Source organism: Takifugu flavidus, chromosome 14, assembly GCF_003711565.1.
Source record: "Takifugu flavidus isolate HTHZ2018 chromosome 14, ASM371156v2, whole genome shotgun sequence".
In the NCBI taxonomy this organism is placed as follows: Eukaryota; Metazoa; Chordata; class Actinopteri; order Tetraodontiformes; family Tetraodontidae; genus Takifugu; species Takifugu flavidus.
In genome coordinates, this window is record NC_079533.1 from 12862013 (window position 1) to 12887154 (window position 25142).

The 25142-nt window shown below is 42.4% G+C and overlaps 2 protein-coding genes across 7 annotated transcripts; both read right to left on the reverse strand.

Moving 5' to 3' along the window:
- Positions 1-176: 176 nt before the first annotated feature.
- On the reverse strand, positions 177-21252 carry aff4 (AF4/FMR2 family, member 4). 6 transcript variants are annotated; one of them, XM_057053386.1, is made up of 21 exons: positions 20935-21252; positions 12945-13071; positions 9919-10713; positions 9286-9324; positions 9092-9178; positions 8979-9006; positions 8833-8896; positions 8620-8715; positions 8372-8516; positions 7518-8271; positions 7245-7396; positions 6754-6839; positions 6171-6405; positions 5744-5841; positions 5446-5509; positions 4874-5010; positions 4639-4710; positions 4443-4536; positions 4319-4362; positions 3928-4145; positions 177-3801 (listed from the first exon to the last, which is right to left on the reverse strand). In XM_057053386.1, the coding sequence occupies exons 2-21, from the start codon at positions 13065-13067 to the stop codon at positions 3674-3676; spliced, it is 3459 nt and encodes a 1152-aa protein (XP_056909366.1). In that variant the 5' UTR covers positions 13068-13071; positions 20935-21252; the 3' UTR covers positions 177-3673. The 6 variants fall into 6 exon arrangements, with proteins under 6 accessions (XP_056909366.1, XP_056909367.1, XP_056909365.1 ...); XM_057053387.1 differs by lacking the exon at positions 20935-21252 and adding an exon at positions 19868-20114; XM_057053385.1 differs by lacking the exon at positions 20935-21252 and adding an exon at positions 15708-16248.
- A 626-nt stretch (positions 21253-21878) lies between these two features.
- Positions 21879-25142, reverse strand: zcchc10 (zinc finger, CCHC domain containing 10). The gene is made up of 4 exons (XM_057053391.1): positions 25028-25142; positions 24241-24402; positions 23703-23744; positions 21879-22584 (listed from the first exon to the last, which is right to left on the reverse strand). The coding sequence occupies exons 1-4, from the start codon at positions 25111-25113 to the stop codon at positions 22338-22340; spliced, it is 537 nt and encodes a 178-aa protein (XP_056909371.1). The 5' UTR covers positions 25114-25142; the 3' UTR covers positions 21879-22337.

Here is a 25142-nt window from a genome sequence, read left to right on the forward strand (position 1 = left end):
CTACTTTCACTTGCATCAGTGTTTTTCCTCCCTTTATTCTTGAAGTTATGAACTCTTGTGAAAGAATGAGGAACTGTGAAAGGTTTTTTTTGGAAGGATAGAGTCGTGTTGTGCTTACGGGATGGCAGAAAAAAAAGCTTACTTACCTGAATTCTGAGGGGAAATTCCAAACACCATTAAACATCATATATATTTTATTCTCAATACGGCAAAATACAAAGAATATTTAGGACAGACTCATTAGTCACAATTAATACTCACATCACAAGAATGCTTTTAAATTACATAAACTAAGTTTGAAGATCAAACTCAATGAGTACCTTTAATCATATTGCATCCATCATATATAGTATCTCTATCATCAGTTCTCTGAAAACTAGTCCAAGTTAGACTATTGTACATAGTGTATGCTGCTCGTCTCTCCTCAGAGACAGCTCAGCAAAAAAGGTGTTATACAACATACCGTATAAACTGCTACAACTGTTTGAACCTGTAGAGAAATACCTCTGTTTCAAAAGACACGTTGGACCAATTGTTCAAAAGCGACCAATAGTAAATACATCTCTCATGAGGACGAAAACAGATGTGGATTTACATAAGACTGTACACTCCATCCATCCTGCCAGATCAACAATATACATTTCATGAGAAGTACACACGCCTCCATAATCGAATACAGAGAAGACAAGATAGTCGCACTTGGACTGAGACACGTTGATGATTATGTGGTGGCGCTGATGCCAGAAAAACAGTAAAACAAGAGTACAAGCACAGTTTCCAGAGGAGGACTGGAAAAAGAAATCCAGAGGGTGAAATTGTCGTCTGTAACAGCTTGGAAGAACAACACAAAAGTCCACAGAGAAGAAAAAAAATGTGCAGTATCTCACAAACATATTTACAGGATTTTTAAATTTCAATAAAAACTGTAGTAGAAATCCACCCTTAAAGAAATCCTATATTTACATTTTATACATTTGTACTTAAATAGAAACATGCAAATGTTAAAAACGTATTTAATGAATGAAAAAAAAGAAATCATCTTACCCTGGATTTATTTATTTTTTTCAAATTAGAAATAATATTGATTGATGACTTCCAATGAAATCTCATTATGAACAACTGCAAGACATTTACATAATCTATTTCATAAAACTGTACTGGCAACACGGGAATAAGCAAAGGGCAAAAATAAATTAACATGAGTGGCAAAATGTTAATTAACCTAATGCTAGATTTATACATCTGACTGCGAGATAGTGTAGGGAACGCAAGGCGCCGTCCTGTACTCTCAAAGTGTACCAGTGTATGAAGACTAGGCTGGCAAAACCCACAGAACAATTCCTATGAGAAAAGTGGCCTCCAGCTTTAAGTACAAAATGGCTAAAGCCATTTGTTTAGTTAGAAAAACAGAATTATATACAGATATATTTATATGTATACTAAACCAGTACACAAAATTGCAAAAGCTAAAAGGCATCAGACATTAGAGTTGAGCAGGTTTCTCACTGAGGTGGGCAGAAAAGTGGAGGGAAAAAAAGCCTTGTTTTGTTCCAAAAAGAAACAAATCCTTCCTGTAAAAAATCCTGCATAGATTAAAATAATATGTGTCCTCTGTCTTTTGCAAGTGCAAGAGGAAATAACAGTATCCCCTCCTACAACAAAGGCCAGGGAGCCAGTCAAAGAAAGACATGCATACAAAAAAAGAAGTTTAAACCTGGGCCAAACAGTCAATCATCACTTTTCACTTAAAATGAAAGAATGCGGATGATGGCGGTGTGAGGAGAACTGCATTGTGGGAAATAAAATGAAGGAATCGGTCCCTGGAAACCAAAGTCAGTCCTTCTAAATCAAACGCAGTTCCTGCGAAAACTATCCAACCCAGCTTTTAGTATTTTCTATGTATTATTTAGTATTTCATGGTTTACAAGGATGAAATGGGGAGAGAGAAAAAAAAAAAAAAGTGTGTTTTAGGGTTTTTCACTTCCACCCTGGGAGGATGTGAAGAGGAAAATTATCTATAAATTTTGAAATGTGTTTTTCCCCTCTCGGCCTCCGGCGGAGCAGCTCTGCACAACTCATCATGTGGAAAACTCTACTGCCACTGCCGCCCCTGCTAACGTTAGCTCCCCTCCCCCTACGCTTCTCTCGCTACTTGCTGCACAGTTGACAAGGCAACATAACCTGTAGTTTGAAAGAAGCAGTATAACCCCTCCCCTTTTTAATTTATAATATAATCATCAGAAATGTTGATATCAGTAAAGATAACGTCACCTTTTCCTCTGCCTGATGTACAATAGCAACTAGCTGAGCTATCTGCCATAAGCACAAGTAGGATTCTTTTTAAAAATGAAAATAAAAACAATTAAATATAGAAATACTTTGCATCTTATATCCCTTGTTTAACCCTGTTTCACAAGTTTGCATTTAAAAAACTGCTAAGTACATAAATAAAATCTATATTGGCCGTTATTGAAATATACAATTATAGTTTTTAAACTCTTTGTACTATAAATTCAACACTGCTAATCTGCGCCAACGCTTAAAACCCTTCAAATGTGTTTGTTTTGTGCCAAATTGGAAGTTAGTCAGGCCCGTTTGTGGGAATAAATGCATTGTGTACGTGGAGACAAATTCAATACTTAAAACGCTCCCTGCTGTTCCTTAGAAAAATAGACACCGAGCTAACAAAGGGGTTTAAGAAAATTAATAACACTGCCTGGAAGTGACTCATCCCCAAGGAAATTTCTCAGTGGACAAAAGGTTGCCAATATTATGAGATGTTTCACAGGAAGAGGCTTCTATTCTAGATCTTCAAAGCAACCTGATCTCCAAGAGAACATATTCTGTTTCATTAAGGCCAACAGTCAGAGGGACCCTGCTAGTGGCCACTAAAGGCTGCGTCATTTTGATCATTTCATTTTCCAGCTGAGCTCTTAGAGTTTGTGATTATGGGAACCAGATCCACACTGTTAAAAACCTGGTAAATGAAAAGAACATTTATAAATAAGCGACAGTCACATTAGCCCTTCTGACCTTCGTAAAACCCTGTTAGCATTCTTCAACCTTCAAATGTGACGACTATCAATACCAGGTAACTGACCATCTCTGCTTTAAATAGGACCTGATTAAAAATGTACATAATTGGGGGAGGGAAAAAAAGAGAAATAAATTAAATAAAATTATTTGGATATGTTGGGTGGCTGTGTGTTTTCCTGCAGCTCACATTCAAGGCACAAAAATGATAAAGAGAAACCTTCATTTTAAAGCACCTTTGGTGTTATGGGAGGTACTTTGGTGAAACAAAGTCAAATTAAAAAGTCAAAAGCCAAAGTAGCCAACAACCCAAACCCCTTTTAAACATTTGAAGTGTGGCGATGAGCTCATTTTGTTCCTTTGCTGCAGTTCTGATGCTTCTCCACGCGTGACGCTGTAGGTGGCGCTCTAAATCGTTCAGTGTTTTTGGCAAGCTGGTGTCGGAAATGAACACAGTGTTGGAAATCTGTCTGAGGAGTTCGTTCGAGTGTGTATGTGAATGGAGAAACAAAGCTGGACTGTAAATGCGTGTGCTTATAGTGCATACTTCTACGTCTGGGACAGCGCACGGGTTGGTTTGAGCACATGACGTGCGGGATGGCGGGTGGAAGGAAGCAGCATGTAAGACGCGAGTCCTCGCTCAGGGAATAAGCTTTGCATCAAGGCGCAGCCAGTGGAGACCTTGGCGGGTGTAACGCACCAGTTCTGTCATGCTGCTGGTGTTGAAAATCAGAGGTCCCATCACTTTGTCCAGCTCGGAAAAAAAGTCTGCAAAATTCAAATAAAAAGATATCAAAACATGTTCTAGGCGACATGGCTGTGAAAGGGTTAAAACGTCAGAAAAGGTCAATGCTGTACTGAAGCGCAATGATGTTCTTAAGCGTTAAAATGCACCTTTCTGCTCCTTGGATAACTGTTCAGCCTGGTCCCAGACCTCTGTGGCATACAGGAAGTTGGAGGTGACCTGGACGTAGCTGGCAGCCATCTGGTGGATGCGCTGAGGGATGGTGACGGAGGAGCTGGCGCTGCTACTGCTGCTGACTGACGAGTAGCCACCGGCCGTGCCCGGGGACAGTTTGGGAGACACCGGAGACGGCATACCTGCTGCCTTGCTGCATTCGGACACACAAGAGGTAGTTTGGCTAATGAGACGGCCAGCTTGTATTAAAATTACATTTTTAATAACATTCTTTTGGAGTACGTTAAATTATGGTTTTTTTATTTGACTCGTTAGTGACTAAATAAATGCTTTTATCCTCCAAATGCAACAGAGATGATGACTTACTTCCCCATTCCAGGAGAGGGAGCCTGGGTGTTACTGAGGGAATTCTGTCAAAAACAAACACATTATTGGCACTTATGAAAATGACAAGGCAGCTCAAAGTGAACTTTTTCTACTGTGAATATACCTTTAAATGTTCGGTGAGTGTTTTAGAGTACTTCAAGGCGCTGTCCTTGCGTAGTTTAAATAACCGCAGGTAGAGGAGAGATTGGCATCGTAAACTGGGAAGATGAGAGGATGAGAAATGTGTTATAATCCCACTATAGCTCTTATTCTCCTAATACCGCACATCAATCCGTCCCGATGTCCTTCAGAGTTCTTACCAAAGCACAGCGAGCCTTTTGTCGGCTGAAGTAGCATCCGGAGCCATGTAGCTTTTTAACTTCATAGTGTATCTGAACACATGAGACAGGACAGATGATCAGTATCAAAGCAAATGTCCATATAAGAACGATCCAGAATCAAAGGATGAATAGAAATCATTATCAGACTACAAAGGTTAGTCCCTGGTTTTACACTGTAAAAAGTGTCGATGTTTTTCCCGACGTGTGCCCTTACTTGATAAGTTCCACTGTTTCAGCGTACATCGGGAATGGAGATTTGGCCTCTTGGGCGCTCTTCTCCAGAGCATTGCCACATTCAATGAAAGACACGACAGCATCCAGGTAGTACACTGCCTTCTCAAAACGGTCCAACTGTCACAGAAGAACATGAAAATTAAATCAGTTTTGAGTACGTTTCTTCCTCAAACTGTCAAAACAACTGTAATATGCACATAAGACCAAATTTATGCTAATAAAAACAACCACTAATAAAGGTCCTTCTCTATATTACAGAAATACCAGTTCTTACTGTGCCTAAAAGTAAAACAAATAGCAGCTGAGCCAAGTCAGGTTCATCTCACTCCCAAGTAAATGGATGCTATCATACTTGTAAATAACAGTAGCAGGATCATTTTATTGAGGTTCTGTGCCAGAATTAGTGCAATTGTTCAGTGAGGTAAGACAGCACGTACACGAGTTAAAAAAGAGTTGCAACTCAAAGGAAATAGTTCATTCTGTCACTTCTTTGCATGCAGCAACCGACATCTCAGTTTCATATGTAAATATCCCAGTGGCACTCAGTCTTACCAGTGCATCTGCATTGTGTTTGAGTTTCTTGGCCTCTTGCAAATAGTGATCAGCTGAATGGACGCTGAAACAGCAAGTGTTTTCAGGTCAAACACATGACAAATTCAAAAAGAGTCAAATATTTTTTTTAAAAATGCTTATCTTTTTACAACAGATTGTTAAAACTATCTGAAATATCAGAAAACTTCTCATTGGTGCTTTTCAAATGGAAATGGATGCCGTTTTCCCTGTGCGCAGCCACATTTCTGTCCTCCCTGACCTTGTGGTCCCTGCATCCCTGCTGAGATGTTACTCTTACCTGTCTTCAAACTTGAGCTTCGATCTTTGGGATTTGGAACCGTCCGTAGAGAGCGGCGGCACAGCAAGCTGGTTATCGCAGCTCTTTGAGGATTTTTCCTGCAGAGGCAGCAAGTTAGAGAATGAAGTTGCCAGGCCAGTATAATGGAGAGGAGCCCAGTGTTTTGAAGAGGAGGATAAAACAGAAAATGGTGGGACTCCGTTTGGACACAAACATCATCTTGAGTCTGTTTTTTCGAGCTCCCTTTATCAGCTGATTATTTTACACTCTACTTATCACAGATTGATGCTTGCACAGTTAATTCCCTGGGAGGAGTCTGCACAGTTGGCAAATATGATGAAAGAGTGAACTCACTTATGTCCACAATGCCTGCCAGACACACACCCGCACAAATGAAATGCTCCACATTAGGGTTGCTGACACCCACCTTGCCATCACGTGTGCTTCGTCCTTTGTCGTCTCCTTTTCTGTGTTTAGAAGTAGAGTTGCTCTTGGTGCTGTGATTTCCCTCTTTCCCACTTCCCGTCCCGCTGGATAAGGACGTGGACGACTGGCTGACTGTCCTCTTCCGACTTGGATGCTCCACCTTCGGTGGCCGTTGAAGTCCTGACAAGGAAGGAGAAGGAACTGGCTCCTCTTTCTTCTCCAGTGACCTCTTTGACCTGGCAGAGCAGATTTATTTTAAGTTACTTGGGGTATTTCCTTCCTTAAATATTGATATTTTTCTAAAAATACACAACACTGCAGCTTTATTCAACTATAATCTCTGTATATTCCAACACAGGGATCCAACAGCAATAATTTTAACAGGTGCAACAAGAAATGCAGCTCCTGTGTTTAAATTTTAGTGGCTCATTGACGTTTGCAGGATTCATATTTTTAATTTTATGAATTAATTTGTGGAAAGACATCTGGAAAGCTTTATTTTGCCTGAAACAAAATGTGCCATGTGTCCATGATGTGCAGCGTTTACTGTGAATCACAGCCAGAAGGAATGGAAGATTACGTACTCTTTACTGCTGTTTTTATGATGGGACAAAGACTTCTCCTCCAGTTTACATCGCTTGCTCTCTGGCTTGGAGCTTTCTTCATCATTCTGAAAATGAAAAGACCAGAAAGTTAGAAGTAATAAAAAATTGACTGGTATCTGTTCACGATGAGTTCAGAACAAAGATTTATACATTACACAAGACCTCCAGCTTGTGGAGATTCTAATTGCAACCTTCTGCCGATTTGTTAGAACTTGCGATTAAATTCTGAGCTGTGATTAAAAGCCTAAGTCTCTTTTCTTTTGGCAATTTCACAGCTAAGATTGGAAAAAATGCCCAATTACCTAATACCAGAATTCTCCACCAATTCTGGAGCTCTTAAATGCCAATTTCTTGTTTTAATGGAAAGCGGGCAGCAGGTTACTTAAAAAAATTCCAGACTAATTAAAATGGAACAATTATTCGTAATGCGAGCATTGAGACTAGGATCAAAACTGCAGAGGGGAAAGTACCTTGTGTTTCCTCTTGGCCTTACTCGAACTCTTCTCAGAGATGGGCTTGCTACAGTCTTTGCCGTCCCTGTCTAAAGAGTCGTCTCTCTCCACCTTTATTTCAACAGGATCTTTGTAGGGTCGTCCTGGGATCCTAGACAACAGGTTTAGATCTGTAGGAAATAAAAAGGAAACATAAGAGGATGCCACCATCTGGCAAAGATTAAAGATGGAAGTGGGAGTGTTCTGTCCTGCTGGAGCAGTGCGGAACACAAAAGGTGATGTTCGACTAACCGATCTTGACTAGTAAAACCTGCTGCTGAGGCTGCCTGGCAGGATAACGCTCCTCTGGATCGCTTAAAGGAGACAACAGCTCTTTCTCTTCCATTGGAGAGAAGACGCACACGGGGGTGCGGATGCTCTCCGTGTACTTGGGGGTCTGAGAAGAGGATGGGATGCTGTCGTTCCCTTCAGAGTCTGATGCGGCAGAGTCCGTGTCGACAAACTCCCGAGACTTCTGGGAAGTCTTGGTTGGTGCCTTGGGCTTGCGTTTATCTGCGGCGCTTGTGACGGCTGCAGGCGTGGGCCTCGGGGACGATTTGGGCTCCTTTTTGATGCTTGGCTTGCGCGAACCCTTGGTGGCGGCTTTGGGCCGATGAGGAGGAATCTCTGGGGCTGGCTCACTCTCCACTCTCAGACCTCCTTTGGGTTCCTCTACCACTGGGGGCTTCTCTGACTTTTTGGGCTGTTTTTTACCCACGCTCCTTCGCGGGTTTGGGCCTCCCTCGCTCTGAGCGGGTGACTTTTGCCGGCCGCGACCACCCTCTGCACCTTTTTGTGCTGCCCGTAGGTCCCTGTTTGGGGTCGGCGCTGTTGAGTCTTTTGACCCCCCTCCTTGGCTGCCATAGCCACGTCCTGAGCTATTTTCTCGGCCCTCTTTCTTGCATTTTGTTGGAACATTACTGTCCACTGGGGAAGCTGGCGACAACTGCTTGGCCTTTTTAAACCAGTTGTCCAGCTGCCACTTGTTTGACATTGGCTGTTCGGGCTGAAGGTGCAAGAGAATGTACAGTTAATAATCAATAACTACACATAAATAAAAAATAATAAGTGTTAAGAGCAGTGAAAAGTTCTTGCTGGTCAATTACCTCGGGGGAGGCAGGCCGTGGATGCTCATTAGTCTCACTGTCCGTTGTGCTGCTTTCACTCTCACTGTCAGATCCTGAGCTGCTCTCTGAGCCGCTGTGGCTGCTCGAATCATCCCGCGACTGTTCTGCTCCTTCGCTGTTATTGCTGTTTGTACAGGGTAACGCCATAAAACATCATGTGCAAGGTGTCTTTCCCAATAATGTTACAACTTACATGTGAAAAAAATTCAAGTGCGCTTTGTAATTACCTTCCTTGTGATGTGTTCCTTGAGGCATTCTTGGCAGAGTCCTGTTCGCCATCACTGTCCTCACTGCTGCTCAGTTTCAGGTCATCTTCCAACATCCTGGCATTATCAGTAAATAACTCAAATTTAGATTTGTCACCGAACATGAAAACGGTTAGTATTTTGATAATCTGGAAATAACAAAAATTTAGGAGCTAAAAAGGATAAAACACTTACGTTGGCTGATCATCACAGGTTTTGGGCTGGTGACTGCTTGAACTCTTGGAAGAACTTCCTCGCTCTACAAGAAAACAAGTTGCATGAGGTTAAACACCCATATCTGAATATTCACGCATAACTTTTCAAGAGAGTGCAACACTCACTGTGTCCACTTGGAAAAGGATGAGAATCCTGAAATGAAATAATGATCATTTTATTATCCAATTTGTATCCATTGTTGTCATAAAATAAATGAAAGAATTAAAGAAAAACAGACCTTGGTTGGGAAGGGGAACTTGGAAGGTTCTGTTTTGCAGGGGGTGTGAATGGCTGTGAGCGGAGGGGGCCATGACTGAGTCATTTCCTGAGGGAAAAAAAGAGAAAATGTTACTCAATTACAACATTTGCTGTGAACATCAGGACAGACCGATGAAGCCAGTGGGAGATCCGAGCAACCACGCACATACATACCTTTAGAATTTCATCCACACAGTTGGCATCACCGGATCCCTGAGAGAGAAAACAGTGAATTTATCAAGTGCTCATCAACAAGAGCTCAGAGCGGTCCCAGTAATTTGAGCTTAAAAACGTGGGTTCACTCAAAGGAAACATGACCTACTGTGAGGTAATTTATTCCAAAGATTACATCAGGAAACATTTGCTCCAAAGAAAACACAAGTCTCATGCTCTGGGTATTCGACAAGCGACCGACAGCTGAAGTCAGACAGGTACAGCAGCATAAAAGCATAGTTTCTAAGGAAGGGACTCAGTTCAAGGCTGAAGCAGTGGCTCAATGGTCACCTGTAGTGGGCTGAATGAAGAACCCGCACTCTACTAAAATGTTACTTAATAGGTTCGTATTAGCAAAGGCAACCCATCTTTCCCTTGGAGTTCGCTAGAAATCTTTAATTAGTTTACTTAATCTGAAGTTCTGTTGAGCAAGTAGTATTTTTGGATTAGATGTACCACTGCGGCCTGAAGTAATGAGAGCCAGCGGTAAAACCTTGATGATGACCTGCACTTTAGACGACTCTCTGCTAAATTATATAGTTGTTGGGTGTAATCTGAAAAATAGAAGAAACGAGGGCTTGTATGATGTGTTACCTCTACAGGCTGCGAGGGGATCTTGAGTTTGGACAGTGAGGCCTTGCCATTCGACTTCATCTCTCCCATGGTGCTGCTGTGCGACTGTCCGCTGTAGCTTTCTGCTTGCGAGCTCTTGGGTTCTGCCGTTTCCTGGCCATCCATAGGCCGTACATATGCCGTGGGCTTCTGAAGCATCGAGCCAGGTTTGGACATAAGAGATGGAGGAAAGGCCTGACTCGAGTGCTGTCCGCTGGGGAAGGAGGTGTGAACCCGAGAAGGTGAGTCCCAGTTGGGCTCCCTTTCCCGTGGGGATTTGGAGCGGTAGCGCTCCTTGCCGTGGTGTTGCTCAGCAGCTAAGGAGCTTCTCAAGTGGCTGCTGCTGCTCGAAGAACTCAGGGAGCCCTTTGCAGGACTTGATGTGTGTGACTTTGAGTGTTCTGAACCTCCACTGTGTTTACTCGACTTCTTCTCCCGCACCTCCCCACCGTGTCTCTGACTACTGTTGCTGCTGCTGCTACTGCCGCCGTTGCCCCTTTGGCTGCCGAGTGCTGAGCGTTTCTGGGACTGGGATGCGGATCCACTTGCAGCAGGGCCAACAGGAGTCCACTTATTGCTCTGGCTACTGCCACTGCTACTGATGCCACGCTGGTCCCCGCCAAACAGATTGGGGCCCAATTTCTCCTCGGAGGAAGACGAGCTGTTTGAAGGTTTACTGGTGATCTTTGTAAGTGTGTCACCGAGTGGCTCTTTCATCTCATCGTAATTGCCCAACATGCTCTGAATGCGACTGGACAGTTTGTCTTCCTTGCTGGACTGAAGAGAGAAGCAGAAGATGAGAGAAAGGAAGAAGAGGAGGCAGAGAACAGTGAGATGAAGGGGAAAGAAAGCAGACAAGAGAAAAAAAAACTGTTATTACAGGCACAAACACACCAGTGATAAGAGTGAAAACAGAAGAAAAACACTAAAACCTGCAGTTATTGGTATTTAAAATGCACAAACTACACAAATAATTTCTTCCAGGACCGTTCAACCCATCACATTGTTAGATCAGTCCTCACTGGTAATAGAGTCGACCGCCTTAACAGCAAAGAAGTTAATCAATCATTGGGCGGCCGTCCGCTCCAGCAGACAGCCCCTGACCAAAGCTTTGGAAATGTCAAGTTACACATCCAGTCTGAGGCCATTTTCATTCGAGAGATTGAGAGTGTGAAAGCACTAAGTGGTGGTTACAGCAGGAAATGCAACCATCTTGAGGTCATGACACACATTACCAGTTCATATGTGGGAGAGGTGAGCATTCATGTCATGCTTTTTTAGAGTACATGAAAAACATTTGACAGTTAAAGGTGCACTATGCGCGTGATTGGAATTAAATACAAAACAAGGCAAGCTCGCCCCCCTCACTCTAATGTTTCCAAAACTGCCATTAAAGCTCATCGAAATCAAAAGTAGAGCTGTGCTATGCTAACGATGCTAAAATAGCTGGGCTTACTCCAAGTGTTCTGTTAGGATATTTATATTTACATCTGCAAGAGCTCAAATCCCCCAAATTCTTGTTGGCGATTGGCTGCAAAATGGTTGTTATGATTTGGTGCACCGCCTGTGCCCCGAGTAGTTTTGGACATTTACGACCCCCTTGTTGCCTCCACAGCCCGGGCTTTTTCACAGAGCAGTCAGAGGGCAGGGAGCCAGCGGATGAAGGGGAGATTTAAGACAAAAATGAAATTGTGAACCATGGGATTGAATAGTGCACCTTTAACACAAATGGTTCAAGCTTTTGCTCATTAGAACACCCTAATACTTATGTTGCACATGTTTATGAAGCCACAAATAGAAGGATAAAAATACTATAGTTTATTCTTTAATGCATATCAGCCAAAAATATAGCATGTCATAACTTTGAGTCTATTTTGAATGACAGAAACTCCAAAGAATTACTCGAGCAAATGCGCCTCATTACTATTTTAAAAGTACATTAGAACAAATTACCATCAACCCAACATACAGTTTTATCTGCAAACACAATAAGCGAAGCCATCCGTTTCCGACTACTGTGATGCTACTAAAATGAACATATGTTTGTGGGGCCTAGCTAGATTATATATATATATAAATATATATGGCATAATTTCCTATTTATATTCACGCTTCATAGCCACATAGAAAACATCAATGTGAGGCCGTTTCAGACCATTTTCTGCTGTTACAAGTTGAAGGTACATGATTTGACCACACATGGCTGCGTGTAAGCGTAGTTCTGGGAAGCCACAGCTGTGGACTCACACGTGGACTTTAAAGCAGCGCACAGTAAACCTCCACTTACACGAGCATAACAGATAAGAGAAAAGGCCGAACATTAGCTTACATAATATGAGACAAGCAAGAGAAAGAGAAGCCAGAAGCGTCTATCGGTTCATGCCCCCCTCTACACCACAGCCTGCCACCAAGCAGCTTTACGTCTGATGAGGAGTTTGAGTGTGTGTGTGGGGGGGGACACATCCATTTTTGCACTATTTTCATTACTTTTTCCACTGCCAAAGTCAGATTTCACTTTTCTGCAGACCATAAACACAGGCATTCACCCTACCCTCACCTCTGGTACCCTTTGTATTCCCCGACCTGTCAGGACACATTCCACGCTGCTTCTTTGATGGCTAGCTACAGCTAAATGGAGCCACTTACCTGCACTCAAATCTGGTTATTGGCAAAAATTAGACGAGTGTAAGGAACACAAAGCCTTCTTATAATTACACTGAGCAGGCAAGAGATGGACTACATTCACACGCCTCTATGAAAACAGATGCAGAAGACATCTTCTATATTAGTTTTCATCAATACAAAGATTGCAAGTAAAATGTCCTACAATGATACATAGAAAGGGTCAAATTCTCCACATACTGGAGCAGAGCTCCCAGTATAAGACAAGATTCTTAACCAACAATAACCTCTGCAATAAAAGCCTACAATTTCCCCGTGCAGAAATTAGCTTTAGCACTTTATCTCAACTGGAAAATGTATGAGCCAAAACTAAATGAGAGATTTACCACTTTGTAGGGTTCAGGAAAAAGAGGGGAATTCGCTGGAAAGGCCTCTCCTCCCTGCTGGATTTCTTGATTTCTCCTTTCTCTTTCTTTCATTCTGAGCACATTCCGGTCCTCACGGTTCATGTTGCTGATAACATAAACAGAAAATAATGTCAACAAAAATACCACACCGAAGAAAGTCAACAGACTTCTTATGTCACGTCTTTCCACGTGTTGAGAAAAGTGGGACAGACACCTGCCAAGTGTGAAAGTGATGTGCACAGCGTGAGTGGATCAGTTTATTCCAGCTCTGAATTCTGTGGGGTTTTTTTTTTTAATTAATCCCAAAGACAGTCTGGCTACAGTTTTCCACCCACTGGGCCTTTTTTTTTGGAAAGCCACGAGTCAAACTATGATTTGCGTGCGCATCAGAAGGGCATTGGACCACACGGCTGACTTGTATGAGAAAGTAGGCCCTAATAAGCTTAGGCTAGTCTAGTCTAGACACTCTGTGGTAGCCTACTTCTGCTACAAGTAATCTCCTCCTACAGATGGTCGGTGCAAATTTGACAACTAGCATCAACTACTACTTGATTTGTTGATTACGACTAAGACTGATCAAGAGATTTCTGTGACTTTCTTCACTTCAAAACATAAAACCAAAACCAAAATAGAGGCACTTGTAAAACATTTAAGTGTGGATGGATGGAGTCGCACACAAAAATGAGCAAAAGCAATACACAAAGACCAAAAAAAAGGCTTAAAACAAGCAAAGAAAACTGAGTTTCATGGGACTGATACGGGGCGATTTAACTGACGATACAACTGGAGATTAGCCAGGCGTGTCAGTTTAAGGAGGATCTGCTAATGACAACAGCAGTGTTGACAGACCACGCTGCAAAATCCCCCCCACCCTACCCCCACCCAGTGTGTATGGCCAAATAATGAAAAGCTATAGAAAACTTTTTAGGAAGCCCAAATTACAAAGAGATGTAGAAAATGGCAAACAGGGCTGTATGTGTAAGGTCAAGATGATTTTCAGGAAACATGTTCATCATCAAATAGCTTCACACAACTGCTGACTGATCATCCCCAAGTTATCTCGAAAAACCCAAACAGTAATTTCCCAACCACGTCTGTTGTGAATCATCAACAACGCCTACCTGGGAGTAACCATTAAAGTGGGCAATAGGTTCTACACACCGTAGCTTGGCTACAATCGGAGGAAATAGCCACGACCAGAACTACTAGTAGTATTAAGATACTATGAGAATAATATGAGCGGCATCAGACATGTCAGAAAAAGTGAATAACGATTAGCTTATACACCGATTAAACAACCAGGACCATCTCTGAGCCTTATTGAAAATAACTGCTTAAAACTCAGCTTGAGATGACTCCAGTTTAGAGAACAGTGTTACCAGCCTGGATGTTAATGAAAAACAAATTCTAAGCCCATTTCCATATTAATGTGTGTACATTTTGGGATAATCTCAAGGTGGTGACATTCAGCAGAATATTAAACAACTCAGATAAAGAATCCTCCGCAAACACAAGACTCGTTACAGCTCGTCTCGCTAGGTGCCCGGAGCAAAGGGCTTTAAGTCCGTTAAACAGGGACGAGCCACCCACCATCTTTTACTGACACGGGTGACCTTAATGAAACTGGAGTGTAAATGTTTGAACGAACATCACAGACACATGCGCAACAGTTCTGAGTAGAAACCATTCGTCCCCAGAGACCACTAACTAATGCTGAGTGTAGACCTGCCGACTGGAACTAGCTGTAAATCCTCCAAAGAAAAGCAGACCAGTACAGCAGACTTACTGGGGCATCAGATCCAACCTAGAAGAACGTGATACAAACTGGTTTATGAAAATGTGTCTCCTCCTTTGACTGTCTCATGGCAACAAATCACTTTCTGGACATCACATGACATGGAATACAGCATGCTGCAATAAAATCGCAATCCCAGTATATGATGTTGCAAGACTTCACCCTTTGCCACACCAAAACATCAGGGGCTCCAGGAGGACTCGAAGATCCATCCCATCACTTAAACCTGCATGATAATCTCCAACATTTTCTGAGTTACCTTCATGTCAGAGAGGGGAATTTGTTTTGAGGAGTGTTAGCAAAAAGATGTGTTTTTTTCTTTTGTGGTCAGTAAGAACGATAAAGGACTGAAGAAATAGGATACAGTTGCACAAACTACGGCCTCTGGAAACCACACATTATAGTTATATTTGCAGAATGAGTGATCCACAAGCTTTTTACGACCCAAGAGAGCAAATGGTTTTTTTCTGACCCTGTATCAAAATCCCCAACCAACAAAAGGTAAGGGAACAGCAGTTAGGCAGTAAAACTAGGAAAAATCAACTCAAAGGGAAGACTTTGTGTGATAACATGAAATGCAATTCCTCATTTATATGAACTGGCCTGCTGTGTTTACAGTAATCTTTCAACAGGGTGCCAGAATGAAAAGGTCAAAGTCTACACGGTGAAAAACCAGTTCACTCTGTACCCACATTAATCAGCTCATCTCTGTCCAACGCGCAGCACCAGTGTCGGACCGTGTTTTCAACACAATCCACTAAAAGAGAGAGGAAGGAGAAAAAAATAAGAGAAACTGATGGTGATTTGAGCACCTTGAATACAGGACCGGCACTCTCTGGCAGCCATTCAGAAGGACTAAATAAAGAGGCTGAAAGTTTGGAAATGGCTTCTTTTTGACAGAGACCAAGAGGAAAAAAGGAGAGCAGCCAACTAGCCACATTTCTTACCCTGACTGAGAGGCCATGGCCCCAACCACTGAAACATTGGAAGGAGGAGGTAGGAGGGCTCAGGGGATCTCCCAAAGATTCACAAGTTTTCTCGTCATGACCCGTCAGCCTAAAGTTCTACCTCCCCCTCCGGAGACAACACAGCTTATTTCTAATTAACTCAGCTCTGCGTGTGCCCAGCTGGAGGACTGAAACTGCACTTTCTTCACGCGAATTGAAGGTGGAGTGTATTTCCTTGGAGTGAAGACAAATCTGACTTGGGGAGGGGAGGGGACTGCTCGCTCTCGGGACGTACCATTATGAGAGCAGCGGGGGTGATGGCGTCGGGCGAAGCTGCAGCTTTTCTGCACCGTTTGAAGGTTAAAAGTGTGCGAGAAGAGCTGGGAGGCATTTGATCGGCATGGCTAATTGTGGTAATAAAGACAAATAGGTAAAGCACACCGATTTGTTTTACTTTTTAATCACACAGCCTTGAAAACGGGGTGTATGTCACATTTCTGGGATCTCTGGGAGTCAATTCCATTTTATCTTTAATAAATGCATGAGGAAATGGTGCAAAGAAATCGAAGCATTCCATTTCAAGACTCAACGGTGTCTTAGACATTAAAGAGCAACTATTGCCACACCTGTTTGAAGTAGTTAAGCGTCCTAATACGTGTTTACCCACACACGTACGAAACAGTTTGGGTGGTCCACATAGTTGAACTGGAAGGAGTACGAACAAATTTAAATGGCTTCTAATGAGATTCCAGTGTAGCTGAAGAGAAAGTGTGTTAGTTACAAACCTGACAGCAACACGGTAAAAAAGAATTTAAATGTTTCAGTATTTACCCATGAAACTGACGACTCAATAGCTTGAGTTATTGTCTCATAGGCAAAACAAGCAGCAAAATGGAAGTTTTGGTAACAAGACATTTAAACTTTAAATTGCACGGAGGCAGAACTTGACAAAAGTGCATTGTTTGAAAAGTGCATAGTGAAAGCTAGTGAAGAGAATAATTTACATAATCTATAGTACTATACCAGAACTGAAGAGGGGCCTGAACAAAAAAAAATAAACCCTCACCACTTTAGCAGAATGGAACGCTCCTGCTTGCTCCATATAAGGACATGTAATTTTTTACCACGGGACTCCTCCCCCTTGTGATGTCACAGCCCTCAGCAGGAACCAGCCAATGGGGGCCCGGCTTCCCGTCAACACTCTGCCCCCTCCCCTTCCCCACTGTGCCCAGAGCAGAGCACCCGTGCAGCCCCTTAAAGAGACAGCGTGCAGTTTCCTACATGCAGGCTGTGACAAACACGGAGTTTGTTTTCATCAGCCGTGTCGCCACGGGCCGGGATGGGGGGGGGGGGGTCGTGAGGTGACGTAAGGATTTACCAACATAGGAACTTGACTTGATGTCACACCTGCGACGTGTTTACCCAAAGATGATTGTTAATGTTGCACAATGTGGGAATAAACACAAAAAAAGGGAAATTCTGCTGTTAAACTGCATTTTGGGTTTTAGCACGAATTCAGGGAGGATGGATAAATCTTCCCGGGGCCAAACCATCTCCTTTGGTGCCCTGGACGTGTTCCTGAAGGCACCAGCTCAAACACTCAAGGAAGAACCGGTTTAAATGCCACAAAGCTTCCGAATTGAAGTTGCTATTGTGATGACAATGAAGGCACCTTCCAGGGAATACACAAACTCCTCTAAGTGTGGCAATCATTTTCAGCAGGCTAACGCCGGGTTTCAGCAAGCACAAACTATTCAGATGTATTCACATTGTGTAAAAAGCATCCCCGCGGGACGCAACACTTGAACGCATCAAGAGTCGACTCTAAACAGCGTCCATTAATCCAGGCATCAGAACTGTCGTGGTGGAATGCCTTCGCTCAGCAGGCCTTCACAGCAGGAATGGGGAGCATTTATCACTCGGCACACACCATTGTGACTCGGCCGAGGCAAATGGTTTAAAAAAAAATAAAATACATTTTTAAAAAAATCCTCATGTAGACTCACGATCTCATTTTCTAGACGCAACGATTTTTTTTTAATTTCCCAACATGTCCTCCTCCACTTGCGCGCACGTTGTGTCACAAGGGAAGTGGTGCTCGGGAAAAGCCGTGCTTTCAGAGAAAATTCCTCAATGGTTTATTTGGAATCGTCCCCCCCCCATGTAAATTTAGGCCATGTAATGTGTTTTCACAGGTACGACACATCCACAGAACAATTCCAACCATGGTATTTTGCATATGGCTAACTCTCCCCTTTGTGGTGAGGCTTAGCAGCAGCAGCTTTACCAGCATTTCTCTCATTTCTCTTTTCATTGATTTCATAGCCACAAAACAGCTTCTGCCCAAATCAATGCAAACGATCCGGCGAGTTTACTTAAGTCACCATCATCACATCTATACCGGACGTTTAGCCTCAGCCCTAATCCTGACTTTAATTTACTAATCTGATCGGTAGCTCTTCCGTTTTTGGGGCGAGTTGACTGGAAATGCTTCAAACAATGATGTCAGATGTCGAAAACCAGAATAAAAACCCCAAAAACAGAATAAAACCATCCACTGTTGCTAAACTGTGATATTTAACTGCATACCTTCTAAAAATAGCTGGATAATCTGGGGGGAGAAACATTCAGCAAGTGCATGGAATCTTCACGTGGACTTTTTTTTTTTTTTAAACATCAAAGAAGAAGAAGAAAAAATAATGAAAGGTCAGATGAGCAGATTAGTCAAACGCTGCTGTCGGGGGGGGGGTAAAAAAAGAGGAAAACACAATGTTCTGCCACATTGTTAATGGAACATGACAAACCCTCAATTGGCAACATTTCCAAAGGATCTGCGTCATTCAAGCTCTTCGGCGTGCACAATAAGCCTGTCATCATCTGTAAACGAGCCGACTGTCACAAACCCGCTTCCTGTGGACGGCTACATTACTTTATTTAAGGTCGGGTCCATCTGCCTGCGACCGCGCGGGGTCGCGACCTGTGACCTCGCCGTTACTGTAGCGCCGCTCTGCTTTGTCACCCTATTGTTTGGGGACCTGAACACACCTGATTATTCTGGGAGTTCATAGAGAAACGGCACGTTACAGCACAAGCCGAGACCACAAAGACATTAAAGACAGCAGATTGCAATTATGGGGCAGCGCACGTCGCGTTTCCCTGGTGCCGCGGATGCGTCTCGCTCGCTAATAATGTATGGATGATGTATATGCGCGCAGGCCGGGGACTGGAGGGCCGATGCGCGGGGTCAGAACACAGCGAGCGGCACATTTTTCTGCTGCGTGCGCGACAGTACGGAGATAAAGAAGAGCTGCTGATGCCTGATTAGATTTGGGCTAATTAAACTGGCAGCGTCGGGGGGAGTTTTCAAACAATGCACTTTTGTCAAGCTTCTCTCTGCAAAAGGAAATTAAATCTGATTATGAACTCGGAGGCCATACCTGGGGAGACAGTTAGCTCCGGCCTTCAGCTGGGCTTTTAAAAAATAAAAACCAAACTCACATGCACCAACTATCACAGGGTTTTTTGGGGGGTGGGTTCTCACTGGTTTTTTACTTCCTCTATTGACATTAACAAAGGGAAGAAGACTTGTCGGTTACAGAAAGCTCGAGATCTGCCAAGTGTACGGGTTGTTCGCACTCAGGAGCAGTTTGTGACTGTGTCCTTCCGAACAGCCGTCGCACAACATCACACTGTAGTCATGAGGCAAACTCACAATGGATTTGTCAAGGCCAAAGAAAACACGGACCCAGAACTGGAAACAAGTGACCCCGAGCGGCTCCGCACAACACGCACGCGTCCTCTTCACGGCTGCGCAGGAAACAGTGATATTAAAGCCTAATGTAAACAGGAAATGAGGAGGATTTTACAATCAGCTGCATCACAGACGCACACCACAACAGAGTTTAACTACCAAGAAACGCTCACACTCACAGGGAGACCAACAATGTTCCTAGCACGCCCTGTTGGATTTGGCTACCCTCCAACTCTTTTTAAAAAACAAAGAACAAATACGAGACAGTTCCACTGCCCCAGGCGCTCTAAACTGCCATTTCGCTTATGTAATATATAAGCAATAAGGCTAAATTGGGTAATAAAGCTTCAAGATGTCGTCGCTTCTTTGAGAGGATGAAGCCATGGTGTCCGTCCCTGCAGAGACCTACCATAAATGAGTTCATGACCTTCCCCAGCACGCCGTGTCAACCAAGTTAAGCAAGTTAATCGCTCGGCTTCTGTCTGCACCAGTCAAGTCGGTAGCTGCAAGAATCCTTCGAGTGGAACTGTAGGAGCAGAGTTGCACTGGACTTATGATGCATTTTCTGGCCCTCCCCCCATGGAACACACGTAAAATGGCTTCCTGGAAAAGCATGTCACCTGTCTTCTTGCTGCTTACACTTCTCTGGTGCATTTTGCCTGATGGTTGTGGGCAGTATTGGGGAATCTGGGTGGTGACAGCATGAGATGGCACAGAGCAAATGGATTTGAAAATAAATAAATAAGAAATGGACAAAGAATAAGACTGCAGGGCATGGTCGAAAAGTTTCTGTGAGGGCTAATTAGTCAAAAGAACAAATCAAGAAAGTAGTTTTCTTTTTGAGAGATCCCATCGAGGTTTAGTTATGAAGACAAACCTGATACCAATTTAAGTATTAGTTGCTTGTGACGCTTCGAGCTTTAATTTACTTATAAAATCATGATGGCGAATCAGCTGGCAAATCCAGGTTTAGTTTTTAGTACGGAATCAGTTGTACTTTCCTTAATATACATTAGTGATGGCAAACGAGTCGAATTTTAGCGGTGATGACAAAGACGAAGAGAAAATAAACATAACACGTCATGACCTGTTAGCCAACATTTACACAAATATCAGCACTATCGCTGCGATGCCGACAGTGGTCAACCAGCGCCTGACAGTCACGTTTAATATTGGAACATTTACGTGATCCCTGTTTGCCTTCGATATAGTTTTAAAAGTCGTTGCAAAGTCGAAACGTTTGGCCAAAAAAAAGGCTAACAAGCGGTGCTGGAATACCTGTATCTTTGCTCGGACATAACGTTAGCTAGCCGGATCTGCTAGTAGCTTAGAGGGGCTATGCTATCGGTGAGCTATGCCCGAAATCACAGGAATTTTTGGATTAATTACAACTAACATTCACTCAAAATGTCAGACACGCACCCAGTTGAGTTAAATAAACCAAAGAAGGTCTTATTTGATGTTTAGCCTCCTTACCTCCTGTCTTCTTTTCAGGCCCAAACCATTCTAGCTATTGGAAAGCTCTTTTCTCTTTGTCTTTTCCACTTCCAGTTACACGCAAAATGGACTCAGCAAAAACCTTAACAGCTAAAATACTAAAAACAAGGACACGTTCTCCATATTTTCCTTAAACCGCGAGCACGCATCGGGCGGAAAACATGGAAGAATCATTTTCTGTATCGTTCATTTTGTTATTCCTGAACAGAAGTGACTGATAGGTAGGGATGCTAGCTAAGTTAAGTAGCCAGCAGGTACCACAGACAAGACTGGATGCATTGGTAGCAGCCAGCGGTGATGCCTTCACTTGCTGTCGGAAATGTACGAAACCAATCTCCCAGCCCGTGACGCCAAGCTACACAGACCCAATGCCCCTCTTATCAGTCACTGCTTGTGGTCCCAGCAGAGACGCTATTTTAATCTTGACTCGTGTTCGGTGTGACGGTGCAATGGTTTAGTTTATGTAGCAAATTCCTCTAGGCTGTGAACGCAGCATTTCTCTGACGCAGACTCGACGCTCACGACGAGCATCCAGGACGATCCATTGTTCTCTGCTGTTGTTGGCACACCGCAAATACCTGTGCGTCCAGTTGTTGCACGCATATTAATGTGAAATGTGTTGCTTCAATTACCGCGGAGTTCTGTAGCAGCACAGCAGCGAGATACCTGCAAATTAAACTCGGGTATCTCTATAGTGGAGCGTTAATACTGCAATATTAGTTCCAAAAATGCTGTTTCATACGCTTGTGTAATAAACTTTTTGATTTTCTTTAGTTTCATCACCGTGGTTTTGTTTATCTTGTGCTTTTTGTTCCCTTACAATTCGACTTTTCCACCATTACTGCCATCGAAATCTTGATTTTCTTGTTTTGGCAATAACGAACCTTGAAGCTTAAAATTTCTTGTCGTATTACCAAACAACGGGCTTTCAAATCAGTTTATTTTATAATGAAGCAAGCAACTAACGTCCTAGCAACAAAAACAGTTCAAATCTGACCGGAAAAAAAGCAACACATGCACAACCCATTAAATGACTTGTTTTGATATTTCATGTTATTTTAAGTACGTAAGCTGTACAGATATTAGGAAATTAGACTGAAAATATATATTTAGTACAAAATCACAACTGAAGGTGAACGTGCACTCTAATTTCTGCCGATATTAAAATTTTTACTATAAAACTTGTGGAAAATATTACACAACCGAAATAACGGGGAATACGTAAAAATGCATTGGTCAACAAAAGAAAAAAAAGTCTACTAATCTCCATTTTTGTGTATATAATAAGCAGTCATCCTAAGAATTACAGCCCTAAAGATGTCCTACTCAGACCCAACCAGCTGAGACGGATTCGACCATAAAGAAACATCAATGCGTTTTGTTCATTTCTTCTTCTTCTTCTTCCTCTTCGGAGGCCCCTGATCTGAGTCGCTGCTGCTTCCTGAGTCAGAGCTGTCTGAGGAGGAGGAGGAGGAGGAAGAGGAGGAGGAGGAGGATGAGCTGTCGTCCTCGCTGTCACTGCTGCTGTCGCTGTCATCAGAAGAGGAGCTCGAGGAGTCGCTGCTGTCTGACGATGAGTCACTGGAGGAGCCATCTGAACCGCTGCTGCTGTCACTGGCGTCTTTAGATCTGAGCACAGGGGGGGGGGCAGATAAATAAACAGTAAGAGTTATGTTGGGGTGGACTCAGGCTGTACCTGTTAGGTTGTCAGTTCAGGACAAGATCACCAGTTCTAATTTTAGACAACCTTTACAGCTCCTCAATGAGAGAAACGTACTTTATGACCTTAGATTCCTGGAAATTGAACCATACAAAGACAGATTTTATTGTCTTGAACTGAGATTATATAGAATTATCTGGATTAGGTTTGGATTAAATGTCCCAAAAGGGTAGATGAATTCTATCTTCCATTAATGATCAAACATTTTATTTTATTTTTTTAAAATGCTCCCTTTTTATCCATTGTGCTTGTCTGGAATTGTTGACCTATTAGTTCATATTGACTGACAGTCTGATTTAAATCTATGGTGCATTTGGTGGGATTGGCACATGCTTTTTTCTTTTTAACATACACACAGTTCTGAACATGTGACACAGCCCCAGTGCAATATGGTCACATTCCCCATATAGAGCTGAGCTGATTAGTTGATTTAAAAATTGTAACTTTCAACTGAGTCTAACACCCACTTGTCAAAAGGATCATTAGAATATTTTATCTTACCAAAAGAAACCAATGCAGAGACATGACAAGGATAGATAATTGCAGTGGTAACATAACAAACCGACCATCTGTTGTTTTGGTCAGTAATTAATTGGTTCCACCGTGACTGCTGCCTGAATGGACCCAGACAAATTAAGCGATTCATCAGTATATATGAATTAATTCCAATAACTCTCACGTTTCTGACGCCTTCGTGTTCGAATACGTGATCTCATCTGTGGGGTTTTTCAACATACTGCTGTACTGTCAAATGGCCGCTAGGTGGAGCGATTCAGTCATAATTCGGTGACCATGATGAGCTCCATACTGCACCGCGACGTTAGAACATGACAACACAGAAACGTCCTCTAACATGTATATATACACACAAATAACCCATACAATATTTCCTTCACGCTTAATACATGGTTAAATTCTTGAAATACTGCAACGGTTCATAGTAGACCTAAATTTGAAAACGTAGGATGATCTATGTTAAATAGAATTTGGTTTGCAAGTAAACACACAGCTATTATTTAATACTTACTTCTTTTTAGATTTCTTTTCAGTGGCACCTTCTGTTCCTGGTCTGAAAATAGAAAGTGTTCGACATTAAGCCAGTTAGTACTGGTGTGCTGCAACGTCTGAACTCAAGGAAGAGGCCAATTTTGAATTAAATATATGTTTAAAATTTTAAACAAAAGGTTTGTGGATCATCTTATGAATTGTGGTATTAGTTATTTATCATCTACCAGACTGGTTATTAAAAGAAATACGCAGTTGTCATTTTTTAAGCAATGATAGAGGATTCCACAAGTTTTAAGTAATGATAGAGGAGGATTCCACAAGTTTTAAGCAATGATAGAGGATTCCACAAGTTTTAAGAAATGATAGAGGAGGATTCCACAAGTTTTAAGCAATGATAGAGGATTCCACAAGTTTTAAGCAATGATAGAGGATTCCACAAGTTTTAAGCAATGATAGAGGAGGATTCCACAAGTTTTAAGAACAGCATTGGGATATATCGCAGTCATTTATGAAATGCATGTATAGATTTCAAAAAAGATATTCAGTGGAAAATGTACCCCGTGGTGCTGTCTACTTTTGCCTCATTTTCCTTGAGTTTCTTTTTCATCTCAGCAGTCCTGGTTGGTCTGTACAGATATTTACGCTTCCCCGTGCATTCATAGGTCCAGTGTCCCATCTCCAAACACTTCTGGCAACGCACATTTTGTTTGTTTGCCTCCCTGTATAAAATGAAAAATGCAATTGTGAAGTAGAATATGCAAAGTTGCTTAATCTCAAAACGCCACATTTACTGTCATTTATAAATACAAACGCAACATCCATCATTTTCAAAAATGCCTTCAACTTCATTGTGCTGCACTCTTTTAAAACATTATTTGAACCACAATGACCATTGTATGTATACTTTCAATTCATGTATTGTATTGAGAAGGGCTGGAGCATCGTATGCACTAGTTTTTGCGGTAACAGTCCTGCCACATAGCTCAGTTTAAGGGCGAAAACATGTTTTATACACCCCTTCACCATTTAGTTGCCCCACACACGCAGTTAGTGCCCTTTCAATTTAACGTATCTCGAACTACTGTCTCAGAATAAGGTCTTGCCAGTTTGACGTTTTTAAACGGTATAAAAAAGGGTAGACAGTGGCAAAACATTCCATATTTCTCCCGAGTAAGACAACACCATTGTAAATTTAGACGGCAACGTATTGGGACTGAAAGAGGATTTTCCTCCTTTCAAAGAATATCAACATTGCTTGATTGCTTTAGTGTTATTTAATTTTACATATCAATACACCCGTATGCTAAAAATATTCGTTTAAATATAGTTATATAGCACACTCACGCTTGCCGTCGGGCTATTATTCTGTGCATGGGAGTCGCCATGTTGCAGTTTACTTTTTCTTTTTCTTTGGTAAAAGTCTGAAACATATTTCCGGCTACGTTTGCGCATCTATTGC